The sequence below is a fragment of the Ruditapes philippinarum genome, unplaced genomic scaffold, assembly GCF_026571515.1.
Source record: "Ruditapes philippinarum isolate M1 unplaced genomic scaffold, ASM2657151v2 ctg2979_1_1_1_1, whole genome shotgun sequence".
NCBI lineage: Eukaryota > Metazoa > Mollusca > Bivalvia > Venerida > Veneridae > Ruditapes > Ruditapes philippinarum.
This window is the reverse complement of record NW_026861344.1, coordinates 45,786-59,307: the sequence shown is the minus strand read 5'-3', so window position 1 is coordinate 59,307 and position 13,522 is coordinate 45,786. Positions and strand designations below refer to the sequence as shown.

General features: G+C 33.0%; 1 protein-coding gene across 1 annotated transcript in view; it reads left to right on the top strand.

The window, feature by feature from the left end:
* Positions 1-1,103: 1,103 nt before the first annotated feature.
* Positions 1,104-13,522, top strand: part of LOC132715315 (dynamin-like 120 kDa protein, mitochondrial) — a 28,774-nt gene continuing 16,355 nt past the window's right edge. Inside the window, 12 exon segments of the mRNA XM_060698308.1 lie at positions 1,104-1,196; positions 3,315-3,419; positions 4,353-4,439; positions 5,565-5,641; positions 8,186-8,285; positions 8,556-8,577; positions 8,580-8,611; positions 9,173-9,244; positions 9,939-10,038; positions 10,403-10,533; positions 12,504-12,576; positions 13,235-13,307. Of these exon segments, the coding sequence (XP_060554291.1) occupies positions 1,143-1,196; positions 3,315-3,419; positions 4,353-4,439; positions 5,565-5,641; positions 8,186-8,285; positions 8,556-8,577; positions 8,580-8,611; positions 9,173-9,244; positions 9,939-10,038; positions 10,403-10,533; positions 12,504-12,576; positions 13,235-13,307 (926 nt within the window). The 5' untranslated portion in view covers positions 1,104-1,142.

Genomic DNA, 13,522 nt, shown 5'->3' with positions numbered 1-13,522 from the left:
AAGATTTTTGGAAAATAAAATAAAAACATTTCTGTTGCATAATTGGCCTTTGAAAATACTTCAGTAGAAGAGTCAGACTTTTTGATTAAAAACATGTTAAGGATAATGTTCTTTTTGTACATAAAATTCTGTTTTATTATAATAAAACAATATAAAATTCTTGTAAATAAACTAAATTATATATTTATATGTAAAAAAAACATTTTTAAATCTTTCCTTTAAAGAAAATTTCATAGAAAATTTTTAAAATAAGTAAAATTGTATAATTTAAAAAAGTTAAGTAACTTTTTTTTACACATAATTGTAAAATTTTTTAAAATTCTGAAATACCAAGTTTTGCATTCCGGGAAAAAGGGATCAGCCATTTTCAAAAGGGGGGAAGGGAAAAACAGGTTTTACCATAAGTTGAGTTTTTAAATTTTTCCCTTTGCTTTTTTTAGTTTTTTAAAAAGATGAACCTCTTTCAAAAAAATAAATTGTTTTTTTATTTTTTGGGAAATTTTTTCTGTTAATAAGTATTTTCCCTTTTATTTAAAAGGGTTCTTTGGGCCCAATTATTTTTTTCGTTTAAAGTGTCTGTATAGCAGAGTATTTCCATCACTGAAGGACAGACCTGATTGACCAAATACAGTGTATTTTGTATCAACGAACGGCCTGTTAGGCCAATGTTGTCCACATTGAAGGGCCTTTGTGACGAAGTAATTCATGGAAGAACTTTGGGATAACTTGTCTACAAAATGAAATTCGTAGTCAATCATTGTCAGATAAAATGTCAGAATTTAAAGAATTTTTACAATAAATAATTAAAGGCATCAAAGATATTTTTATGATAATTTAGCTACACCTTGATGAGTTCAGTCTAACACGTCTATTTTCAGGTACATGTATCTTATAAATATTTTGTGTTATCCATGAATACTGGGTCAAGGTCACTAAGATTGAGAAAACTCTTGTTGAAAGGGTATCCTTTTATATTTGTCAAATCAACATGCAGGAGTAACTGTAAATATTATGAATAGTTTGGTCTCTGAATTATGTATCTTGATGAACTAAGAATAGGTGATCATTCTACTTGTTATGAATGTAAGAATGTTTTATGTATAAGAATTGGGTATGATGAACTACACTTGGTTTACTTTCAGATGGAAGACAGGGCTAGACAAGACACCATGAATGATGAAATTTTGAAAATGCAGGTACGAAAGATTTCAGATTTTCATATATATGTATATATATATATATATATTATAATAACTAGCAATGAGCTTGATGACCCATAAGTTATTTTCTATTTAAATGTTTCTGTTATCCTTTTTGAAGATCATGCTAAATTTAAAGAAATTTTTATTATATAGTTTTCTTCTGCCAATATGTCTATATATGTAACTTAAGCAACGCCGTAAAATTTTTTTTAATTATGCCCCCACTTCGAAGAAGAGGGGGTATATTGCTTTGCACTTGTCGGTCCATCGGTCCGTAGACCAAATGGTTTCCGAGTGATAACTAAAGAACCCTTAGGCCTAGGAACTTCAAACTTGGTATGGTGATTGGTCATGACCAGTAGATGACCCCTATTGATTTTGGGGTCAAGGGGTCAAAGATCAAGGTCACATTGACCTCTTAGGTAAAAACGGTTTCCTATCAATAACTAAAGAACCCTTAGGCCTAGGAACGTCAAACTTAGTATGGTAATTGGTCATGACCAGCAGATGACCCCTATTGATTTTGGGGTCAAGGGGTCATAGGTCAAGGTCACATTGACCTCTTGGGTAAAAACGGTTTCCGATCAATAACTAAAGAACCCTTAGGCCTAGGAACGTCAATCTTGGTATGATAATTGGTCGTGACCAGCAGATGACCCCTATTGATTTTGGGATCAAGGGGTCAAAGGTCACGGTCACATTGACCTTGTAAGCAAAAACGGTTTCCGATCAATAACTAAAGAACCCTTAGGCCTAGGAACATCAAACTTGGCATGGTGATTGGTCATGACCAGGAGATGACCCCTATTGATTTTGGGGTCAAAGGTCAAGGTCACATTGACCTTGTAGGTAAAAACTGTTTCCGATCAATAACTAAAGAATCCTTAGGCCTAGGGACTTCAAACTTGGTATGGTGATTGGTCATGATCAGTAGATGACCCCTATTGATTTTGGGGTCAAAGGTCAAGGTCACATTGACCTCTTAGGTAAAAACGGTTTCCGATCAATAACTAAAGAACCCTTAGGCCTAGGAACTTTAAACTTGGTATGATGATTGGTCATGACCAGTAGATGACCCGTATTGATTTTGGGGTCAAGGGGTCAATGTCATATTGACCTTGTACTTAATGACGGTTTCTGACTAATAACTCAACAACTCAAGTTGCCTTTGTTGATATTTTTATATTAAACTAAAATGCTTTTGGTATACACATTTGAAGGTCTTATGTAATATAACAACTTGGCTGTCATTAATGAGGCCTACATGATTCATAAAATGTATGCATATATATTATTTAGTAAGATTTGTAATAACTTAAATTGCTGCACAATAATTATTACCTTGTGACTAGTCATGACCAGTAGATACTAGATAACCCTTATTAATTGTTTGTTCACTGGGTCAGAAGTCATGCATAATAACCTGATCACATGACTAATTGGCTGCCGATAGGGGGCATACATGTTTTACAAACATATCTTGTTTTATATAGTAATTATTATATTAAGGACATGATTTAACCACAGATTATGAAATTTGTTTAGCATATTTCCGCACTTAAAACTTCACACCTTTAATGGCATTTTGATTGTATCAAACATTGGGTGTGCTTTGGAAAAGCTGTATAGCTTAGATTTTAAAGTGAAGAAAGTTGTATATCTACTGCAAAAATTACAATTCTGATTTTCAAAAATAATATTTCCAAAATGTTTGAATGAAATAAATATGGTAGTAAATGGACTTAAAACTGAATGGTGCCTGGTATTAGTCATTGCTAAAGAACCCAACAATTTCTTTTATGCACAACTCATCCTGCATTTCTAAATGGATTTTAAGCAAATTTAATCTGAACTACTGTTACCCAGTGCCTTTGCACATATTTCATGGTTTGTTAATTTCATCATATGTGGCAGAAGTATAGTCCTTTGTTTATTCACGTATAATATTACATACCGTCACCTTAGTGCAGTAATGTAATAAGTTCTTCTAAATTCGATAGGAGTTAGTCAGTTATTGCACTAAGGTGACGGTATGTAATATTTGCTAAAATACCTGGTTGCACAACATTGTCCAACTAATATTATAGCTTTTATCAAAAATGTTTTCTGCAGACAAAATACCAGAAAGAGGTTGATAGATTAGAAAAGGAAAACCGAGACTTGAGAAAGCAGCTGAACCTGATGGAGCAAAAGACCGGCAAGAAACGTAAAATGAATGTAAGCTATGGTTTTTAAAATAATTACAATTTGAAACAAAATCAAGATTTCTATTTCATTGGTAGCTTGTAACATATTTCTAAGCCTTTAACTATGGTAAATTTGTATATTGGATTTGCCCTGCTTTGAAATTTGATCTGCCCATTGTTAATGGGGGGGGGGGGGCGGATTTTGATATCACTATGAGAAAATGAAAACATCTATATTATAGAGTCATAGTCAGACTGCATGAATGTGAATGCTTTTGGTTTATTTAAGCTCGTTTGCGAAACAAGTTCTTGCAACTTATATTAATCACTTACAAGTCCGCTTGCTGGAACTGGCCAGTACTGGTGCCCTATGAAGAAACATGGTCGTGACCCAAATAGGTCTCGAACCCATGATCCCTGGGTTGAGAGGCAGACACCTTAACCACTAAGCCACCGCTCTCGTTGAATGCTTTTGCAACTTTTTTCAGTAAGCAAAGGCAAATTATAATTGTCACTAAAATTTTAAAGTTGAATAAAGCCTTTATACCCATATCATGCTAAAGTTTTTAAATAGACTTGTCCATCTTTCAATATTGGCTAAATCATTTTTACGAGAAATTTCAAAAATATTAACTGACTGAATAGTGAACAGTGCAGACCATGATCAGATGGTACAGATGTGCCCAGCTGATCTTGGTCTGCGATGGTGGCATGGGTAGCTTGTGATTGGATGAAAAGGTATGAAAACTCTATTTCTGTGCTTTTGCACTATTAAATCTTCAGGTTCACAAAAAGTAAAAAATCTTGCATATTTTGTCATGAAGCCTCATAATTAGTGGCACTTAATAAAAGATTGATGAAAGATTTTAAAGTTGATCATTGTGATAGAAACTAAGAGGTTGTATTCAAGTTTAAGTATGAGTTTTTATATTGTATATAATTTTTGCTTTCTTTTTTACTATAGAAATCCTTGATTGACATGTACTCTGAAATACTAGATGTTCTCACAGATTTTGACTCTAGTTACAACACACAGGATCATTTACCAAGGGTAAATATATTGTTATACATGTATGTTATGTTCAAATCGGTTATTCTGCATTTGGTTATGTATATTTTGTATAAAGAAACCATTGCTTCTTTAGTGCTATCCAGTGTTAGTGCCAAGTTGTAAAATAATTTTATTTGAGAAAAAAATCAAACCCAACAAAATCAAAAATTAAATCTGAATTTTGAATATTGATTGACCACAGTTTTGGGGAAAATAAGAAGGTTTTACAAATAGGAATGGATCGGGTTGCCAGACTAGTATGAAGGGGGAAAACTACATAGTGATAGGGTTAAACACAACCTATTTAAAGCAATTTGTCAACCAAAGCTACATCAAGAAATTCAGAAGAATCTGTTATTTCCTTGAAGAAATAAACATATACTTGCAATATATATTAAGCTAGAAATAGATTGACTGATGGAATAAGCACAAGTCAGTGTTCTTACCACCAAAATATTTGGCGATATCGGTCCCATTCTCCCCTCAAAATAATATGCTTTTTTCCCCCTGAAAGCAGAAATTTCCCCCTATACAGCAGCCCGAATTTGCCTTCAATGAATATAATTTTTTTTTGCAACTACTGCCGAAAGAATGTTTTATTTTATGCCTGTAAGAGTTATTGTTAAGCAAGATTCTTTACAAATCGTAGGTAAGGGGAGCCACTTCCAGCGTCCCAAGTTTAACATGCGACATGTCGATATTAAAGATCTGATATATTAAGAAAAAGCGACATATTTTTAACTTGTGTTGCAAGAGTTGCTCCCCTTTTCTACTGAAAGAAAACAATATAAAATAAATTAACAAATAAAATTCCCCCTCCTATTGCATTTTTCTCCCCTCCAAAGGGCACCGACCCCCTTCCCCCAAAAGTGAAAAAAACACTGCAAGTAAACATATTCTTTTGTGCAAGAATAGTGCTTATGCACCTTTTTTTGTGCACTTACATTTGCAGAAGCCCTTGAACCTACTAAATCCCTCACCCAGCAGGCTTGGGCTTTGAATATATCCTCATGCTTCTGCAGAATTTAATGGAAGAAATATGGTGCATTAACCTTATAATTTTTTTTTTTTTTTTTTTTTTTTCTAAAAAGATATACAATATTAATGTTTTTTTTTTTTGACCAGGTAGTTGTAGTTGGTGACCAGAGTGCTGGTAAAACAAGTGTTTTGGAAATGATTGCCAGAGCTAGGATATTCCCAAGGTATTTGATAAATTTAATTTAATACTGCTCTTTCTTGGTATTCATTCAATAGATGATAAGAAATAGAAAGAGGCATAGCCACTTAGTAAAGTATTATGATGTTCTTTCTCTTTTGTATCATAGGCAGACATAAAAACATGTTCCCTGTTGCCACAATATGAAATCCCAAAAAAAAGAAACCAATGAACGAGCATCTGAATTTGACTTTCCTATCGTTATCCCCTTTCCCTGTCATCACAGTAAGTAAACCCCCCAGAAAAAATGAGTCAATCAATGAGTTTAATTTAATTTTAATCCCTACAGACAGAGTATTAACTTGGGTGCGGGTAACTAATACCTGCATTCCAGTTAATGCACTGTACATGTACGAGTAAACAATTTAAATCCGACACATTTTCTTCAATAGAAAGTTCTTCAAACTATGTTACAATTGGTAATAAGTCATCTCTTTAATTGAGATATATTGTATTATTAGCTCACCTGTCACAAAGTGACAGGGTGAGCTTTTGTGATCGCTTTTCGTCCGTCCGTCGTCCGTCCGTCCGTAAACTTTTACTTTAAATGACATCTCCTCATAAACCACTAAGCCAATTTCATCCAAACTTCACAGGAATGTTCCTTTGGTGGTCACCTTTAAAAATTGTTCAAAGAATTTAATTCCATGCAGAACTCTGGTTGCCATGGCAACCGAAAGAAAAAAACTTTAAATATCTTCTTTTAAAAAACCCAAAGAGCTAGAGCTTAGATATTTGGCATGAAACATCTTCTAGTGAGTGTCTACCAAGTTTGTTTCAAATAAAATCCCTGGGGTCAAAAATTGGCCCCGCCCCGGGGGTCATTGATTTTCCCTATATGCATATAGTAAAAACTTAAAAATCTTTCTTTTAAAGAACCCAAAGAGCTAGAGCTAAGATATTTAGCATGAAACATGTCTATGGGTGTCTACCAAAGTTTGTTCAAATAAAAGCCCTGGGCGTCAAAATTGGCCCCGCCCCGGGGGTTATTGATTTTCCCTATATGCATATAGTAAAAAACTTAAAAAAATCTTCTTTTAAAGAACTCAAAGAGCTATGGCTAAGATATTGAGCATCAAACATGTTCTAATAGGTGTCTACCAAAGTTTGTTTCAAATAAAAGCCCTGGGGTTCAAAATTGGCCCCGCCCCAGGGGGTCATTGATTTTCCCTATATGCATATAGTAAAAAACTTAAAAAATCTCTTTTAAAGAACCCAAAGAGCTAGAGCTAAGATATTTAGCATGAAACATGTTCTAATGGGTGTCTACCAAGTTTGTTCAAATAAAAAGCCCTGGGGTCAAAATTGGCCCCCGCCCCGGGGGTCATTGATTTTCCTATATGCATATAGTAAAAACTTTTAAAAATCTTCTTTTAAAGAACTCAAAGAGCTATGGCTAAGATATTGAGCATCAAACATGTTCTAATAGGTGTCTACCAAGTTTGTTCAAATAAAAGCCCTGGGGTCAAAATTGGCCCATCCCCGGGGGGTCATTGATTTTCCCTATATGCATATAGTAAAAACTTAAAAAATCTTCTTTTAAAGAACTCAAAAAGCTATGGCTAAGATATTGAGCATCAAACATGTTCTAATAGGTGTCTACCAAGTTTGTTCAAATGAAAGCCCTGGGGTCAAAATTGGCCCCGCCCCGGGTCATTGATTTTCTTTATATGTGTTTAGCAAAAACTTGAAATCTTCTTTGAAAAAACCAAATAGCTAGAGTTTAGATATTAAGCATGAAACATCTTCTAGTAAGTGTCTACAAAGTTTGTTCAAATAAAAACCCTGGGGTCAAAACTGGCCCGGCCCCAGGGGTGTCATTGTTTTTAACTATATGTGTATAGTAAAAACTTTAAAAAAATCTTCTTTTAAAAAGCCCAATGAGCTAGAGCTTAGATGTTTAGCATGAAACATCTTCTTATGGGTGTCTACCAAGTTTGTGCAAATAAAAGCCCTTGGGTGAAATTGGCCCTGCAACGTTGGGTGGGGGGGGCCTATATACAGGTGAGCGACCTCAGGGCCATCATGGCCCTCTTGTTTTTTCTTAACAATAGCAGATTTTCAATCTATGTAAGATAGCCAATCTGTCAGTTATAGCTTAAATTTTCATCGATTTAAAATCATTAGTTTTTAATACAACCCCTTTGGGCATCGTCCCAAACAGACCTTTTATCTCCCATTATTTAAAGGGGCATTTTTCTGTCAATTTTTTTGAAAATACCATCAATTTTCAAAACTTTTTGGTCTTGTTTTTTAAACAACGCAATTTCCTAAAATTTGATCTCAGACTTGAGATCCTGTCATTTGTCTGTCACTACGATTAAAAACCCTTTTATACCGGGAAAAGCCGGTCGGGGTATCATTTGCAGAGTATAAAAAATAATTGTTCAAAATAAACCAACAGTTTAAAAAACTATAGTTTTTCATATAGCCCTTTATTATAAAAAACCTTGGGGTTCTTTTTTTTTTCTTTTTAATTTTTTTCTCTTTATTATTGCTTCAATTACACGGGGTTTTTGAATGTGAAAAGGTCACCAGTTCAAGGTCACGCTAAGTTTGAAGGTCCAGTATTCATGTGGCACAGTTTAAGGACAGTACCAGAGAATTTTGACCTGACAAAGGAAGAGGATGTAAGATACTTGTTTAAATTCAGTCACATAAATTGATCTTAGAGTTGAATTTTTCACTTCTAATTAATAAGTTAATAAAACTCTAGTTTTCCTGGAATGAGTAATCTGGAAGAAACAGTTTTTCATGATGTTTTGAATATTTATTGAAATTGTTTGCTACAAAAGAAAATGTTTACACTCCATTGTTATATTAATTTCCATTTAAACAAAAAAAATATTTTAACAATGAAAAATTTGTCACACTTTACAGACAGATGAAGCATAAGGAAGGAAGTCGAGCATAGGATGAAAAGAGTGTTAAAGGTGGACAGACTGTCAGTACTGAGGTATTGTGATTTGTTTAAAATTTACTGAATAATATCTTAAGTGTATAAAATTTTAGAACAACTATTATAGTGTCGCCTTCTTCAGAGTAACAGATTGGTACTTCAAGTGCTTGTGCATATTTAACAGGTTTTCCAGTGAAATAATTGTTGGCTGAGTTATGGTCTTTGAATATAAAATGTGTTTGGGCCTGTTAATGATTTTTTTTGTCTCCTGCTACACTGTAGCTGCAACATGCAATTGCCTATTATCAGGCAACACAAGTGATCACTGATCACAAAAAATATTCAAGATTGGATTGAGACATTTCATCAGTAAGTTCTTTATGTTAATTTATCACTTCTATGAATAACATATTCTGAAAGTTGATAAGGCTGTCTGTTTGACCTGGTGATCTTACACGTTTTCATTTTTTTTCTTTTTTCAGTAAATACCTTCTTTTCCCTGTAAAGCATTGCAAGTGATGGTATTTTTATATCACTTTATATAGCACAATTTAGTTGCATCTTGATTTGAACTCCCATTAAAAATATAACCTTTATTTATTCCAATGGATGTTTCAGTGTATATCAATGTCTGTGAAAGGGCCTGGTATTCAGAGAATGGTACTGGTTGATTTACCTGGAATTATTTCTGTAAGTTTATCATTTATTGTTTATATTTGTAACAGGATATCTTAAATAATAATTTTAGAGTCAGGAAGTCTAATCCCTTGTTAAAATATATCAGTGAGATATAATTTACATTAAAATATATCAGTGAGATATAATTTACATTGAAATATATCAGTGAGATATAATTAATATATAGAGGATATTGAACGAGTGTAGGTTAAATACTACAATTTATTGAACGAGTTGAATGAAATCATATTATGCGAGCCTCTGGCGAGCATAATATTGTTTTATTCAACGAGTTCAATAAATTTAGTATTGAATCTACACGAAAATAATATTCTATAAGTATTTATCACATAGATAAAATAAGAACGGTAAACTGTTAACAAGAGTCATTTTTCTTTGACGCGCCTATAGTGTAACGCTAACATTAGCGTACTTTAACGCTATGTTTATAGTGCAAATGGCATTATGTCTAAGTGTTATTACACTAGTGTAATATCGTCTTGTGTAATATCGTTTTTATTAAGTTGCTTTATTACACTCCTGCGCCGCGGTTTATGTCATAATAAAATATATCAGTGAGAAATAACTAATATCACTTTATTTGAAACTACATGAGTTATCTTTGTAAATTTTGGGACCCATTCTGTATTTTATAACAGGGTGCACAAAAATTTATATTTACTACCATCTTATTTTATTATTTCAGACTGAAACAACAGTTATGGCCCCTGATACTAAAGAAGGTATCAAAAGGCTTGTGAAAAGTTACATGGAAAATCCGAATGCAATTATACTGTGTATACAAGGTAGGTAATTTGTTCAATTCTGCTTCTTTTTAAACAGTAAAACTAATGTCAAACTGTTGAGAGTTTCTGTTTGAAAGGATGCATAATGTATGAGAAGAAAAACTACCTAAAAGACAAGACAAGTAAGTTATGTTAAACACAAATGTGGTGCATTACAGGTCTTAGTTACCAGTCTTAAAAGAACAAGTTATGGCTATGTTGCATTGAGAGAGAGGCATCATATGTTGAATTGCCAAAGCAATTGGTAAAATGCGGGGTTGTAACTTGTGGAAATTAGGTAAAATGAAAATAAACATTTGCTTTTATTCTGCTGATAGTTAACTTAAAAGAGATGGTTCCCTGTAAAGTTTATTTTATATAACAGATGGTTCCCTGGATGCAGAGAGAAGTAATGTTACAGATGTAGTTAGTCAGATAGACCCGAGTGGTAAACGAACAATCTTTGTCCTCACCAAGGTGGATCTAGCAGAGAGTAACCTGTATAATCCTAACAGAGTATGTTTATATCTTTCTTTAATGTTAAAGCAGACATCGAAAAAATATTTTCAGAGTCACTTGTCCTGCAGGACTAGTAGCATCTAAATCCAAGGTGCAGGCAACATGTTTCTACTCTTCCTACATCAAGTTCTCTTAAATTTTACTTGTAATCACTAGCGGACAAGTGAAATTATCAATCTCTGGCTAAAATGTTTTCTGAGTTTTAGCTTGACTATTTGAAGAATAGGGAGATCTTTTGTACTCACCTGTGCTTCGGGTGTCACACTTTGGTCAAGTTTTTTGTGTGCTGGTTGGTATTTCCAAAACTACTGAATTGAAGGGTGTCACCTTTCAAGGCCAATAACTCCAACATGGTTAGATTATGACACTATTTGAACATAGAAAATTCTATAGTTTACAATCTCAAGCACCAAGAATAGTCGAGTATGTTGTCCTAACAACAGCTCATGTTGAAAAGAAAAATGAAAATATCCACTGTGTTTCAACCTCTTTATGTAAGAATTTGAACAACTCAAACCTGAGCAGGGGGAGGGGGCTACATTGCTGAAGAGGTTATTAGTCCCCTACCGGTTTAACCGGAGGGGACTTTAGGTTTACCCTCCGTCCGTCTGTCTGTCTGTCCGTCTGTCTGTCAGTCCGTCCGTCCACAAAACTGGATCCCGCGATAACGCAAAAAGTACTGAAAATATTCTTATGAAACTTGATATATGGATAGATGGCAGTATGGAGATTATGCACGTTTTTTTTTTCTTCCTATGTTGAAAATTCTGGTTGCTATGGCAACAAATAGTCTGAAAATATGGCAAATTTAACACATAAACTGGATCCAGTGATAACTCAAAAAGTACTGAAAATATTTTTATGAAACTTGAAATATGGGTAGATGCAGTCTGGAGATTATGCACATCTTTTTCTTTTCTTCCTATGTTGAAAATTCTGGTTGCTATGGCAACAAATAGCCTGAATTTCAAGATTTCTGATTTAAATTTTTCAGCTTTTTCACTATATGTTCTTATATTTCTTAAGGTTGTTTACTTCAAACTTTAAATATAAGTTCCTGGTCATCAACCGCATCATATGTGACAAGGTTTATAACTCTTAGCACAAAAAATATCAGTATTACCTCCCTTGAACTTAGATTTTTAGGGAAAAAATGTTGTCTTTTTTTAAATAACTTCTTTATTTCCTAATGTATCTACTTCAAACTTCATATATATGTTTCTTATTATCACTCGACATTTTTGAAAGAAGTTAAATACTCTAGCAAGACTATTTCCAGAATTATGTCCCCCTTGAACTTAGATTTTTTTTCGAGAAACTGGTATTTTCACTCCAACTTCTTCATTCCTTATAGGATTTACTTTAAAATCCCACATCGTAATAATATGACAAGGTTGTTTAAACATAATTCCTTACTAAGCATGGAAACTTAACCCAATTTTACTTGTGATATAGACCAAACTTATTTATTATGTTTTGCTGGTCTATATTTTCAAATACAGACTTCATCCTCAAATTCATATAAAATGGCAATACACAGGAGTGTATGACAATTAAAAAGAAACTTTTTTGAGGGACCGGTAGGGGACTACTGTTTATTGCCGCAATTACTATCAAAGCTTGTTTAATTTTACTTCAAGAAAGTGGTCTTTTGCTGGTATAAGTTCGAGGGCAGCTGAATTTTCAAAAACAAGAAACCTAACAATTTAATTAACTGATGGAGATATTTCTGCTCATTGTTTCTTGTCCTGTGTGACATAAATCTTGGAGTCTTAAGAGCATGTGGTAGATACATTTAACCAGTAATGCTAAGAAAATTACCGTATAACCTTTGTCAATGAAAACATACTATATAGCTTGTGAAATATTACTGAAAGATAGATTATCATATTATTGTGTGATTGTAATTTGAATAACCTGTATTCTTGTGTAAGTTATGATGTTGAAGTATATGTAATTTGTTTCAGATAAAATCAATATTAGATGGTGAATTGTTTCCAATGAAAGCACTAGGCTATTTTGCTGTTGTTACGGGCAAAGGTATATTTTCTTTCTCAGTGTAAAAGACATAAAGATCACGCTAATCTAACTTACAGTCAATGCCTGTACTTTGGTTGTGCCAAAATTTAGACAAAAAAAATGGAAAGATTCTGTTTTAATTTTAAAAAAAACCCAACAGTTTTCATGCAAACTTTGTAATTTGTAGAATAAGCTGTGTGTGATAATGGTGCAATTTTGCACCTTGAATGTTTACTGATATTTAAGAAATATTATTATGATGTTAAACCTTTATAAAGAAGGTTCAAATTATTATGATGAGTCAAAAAGTAAGGTGATAGGGGTTGAGACCCTCTTTTGTTTAAAATAATACCAGTTCTTTGACTATAACCCTGCATATCAAACTTGTAAATGGGTATAGTGATTTGAGAATGTTGGTATATCTGTAGGCACAATCTTTTGTTTCTTCTCTTAAACTGCTCAACCAGTTTTTAAAAAACAAAAACATATATGCGTTATTGTCATTACAATAGAATTTTATGCGTGATCATTATCGAAGTAAATTTTAGAGCTTTTCTCCTCATAACTTTCTCAACTTATGAAGAAAAAAACAACTTGATATGGGTTATTGTTATGAAGAAAGAATTTTATATAGAAATAAATGACAGATTAACGGTCAGTTATGTATGAATTATTTCAGGTAACTCTAATGACAGTATCGACACAATAAGAAAATATGAGAGTGAATTTTTCCAGAAATCAAGGCTACTGCAGTAAGTTGAATCACCGCCTTTCTTTTGCATATTACATGAGTAAATATTTTAATAAACATAAATGGACATACATTGAATGGAAATTGTTGATTTCTTACTAAATATGGTATTATAAACGTGAATAGTCAGTGTTAGTGTTTTTATACACATATGAACTTTAGCTCAGCATTTTGCTATATCTATGCAAATGATTGAATTAATGAAAAAGTTAATTA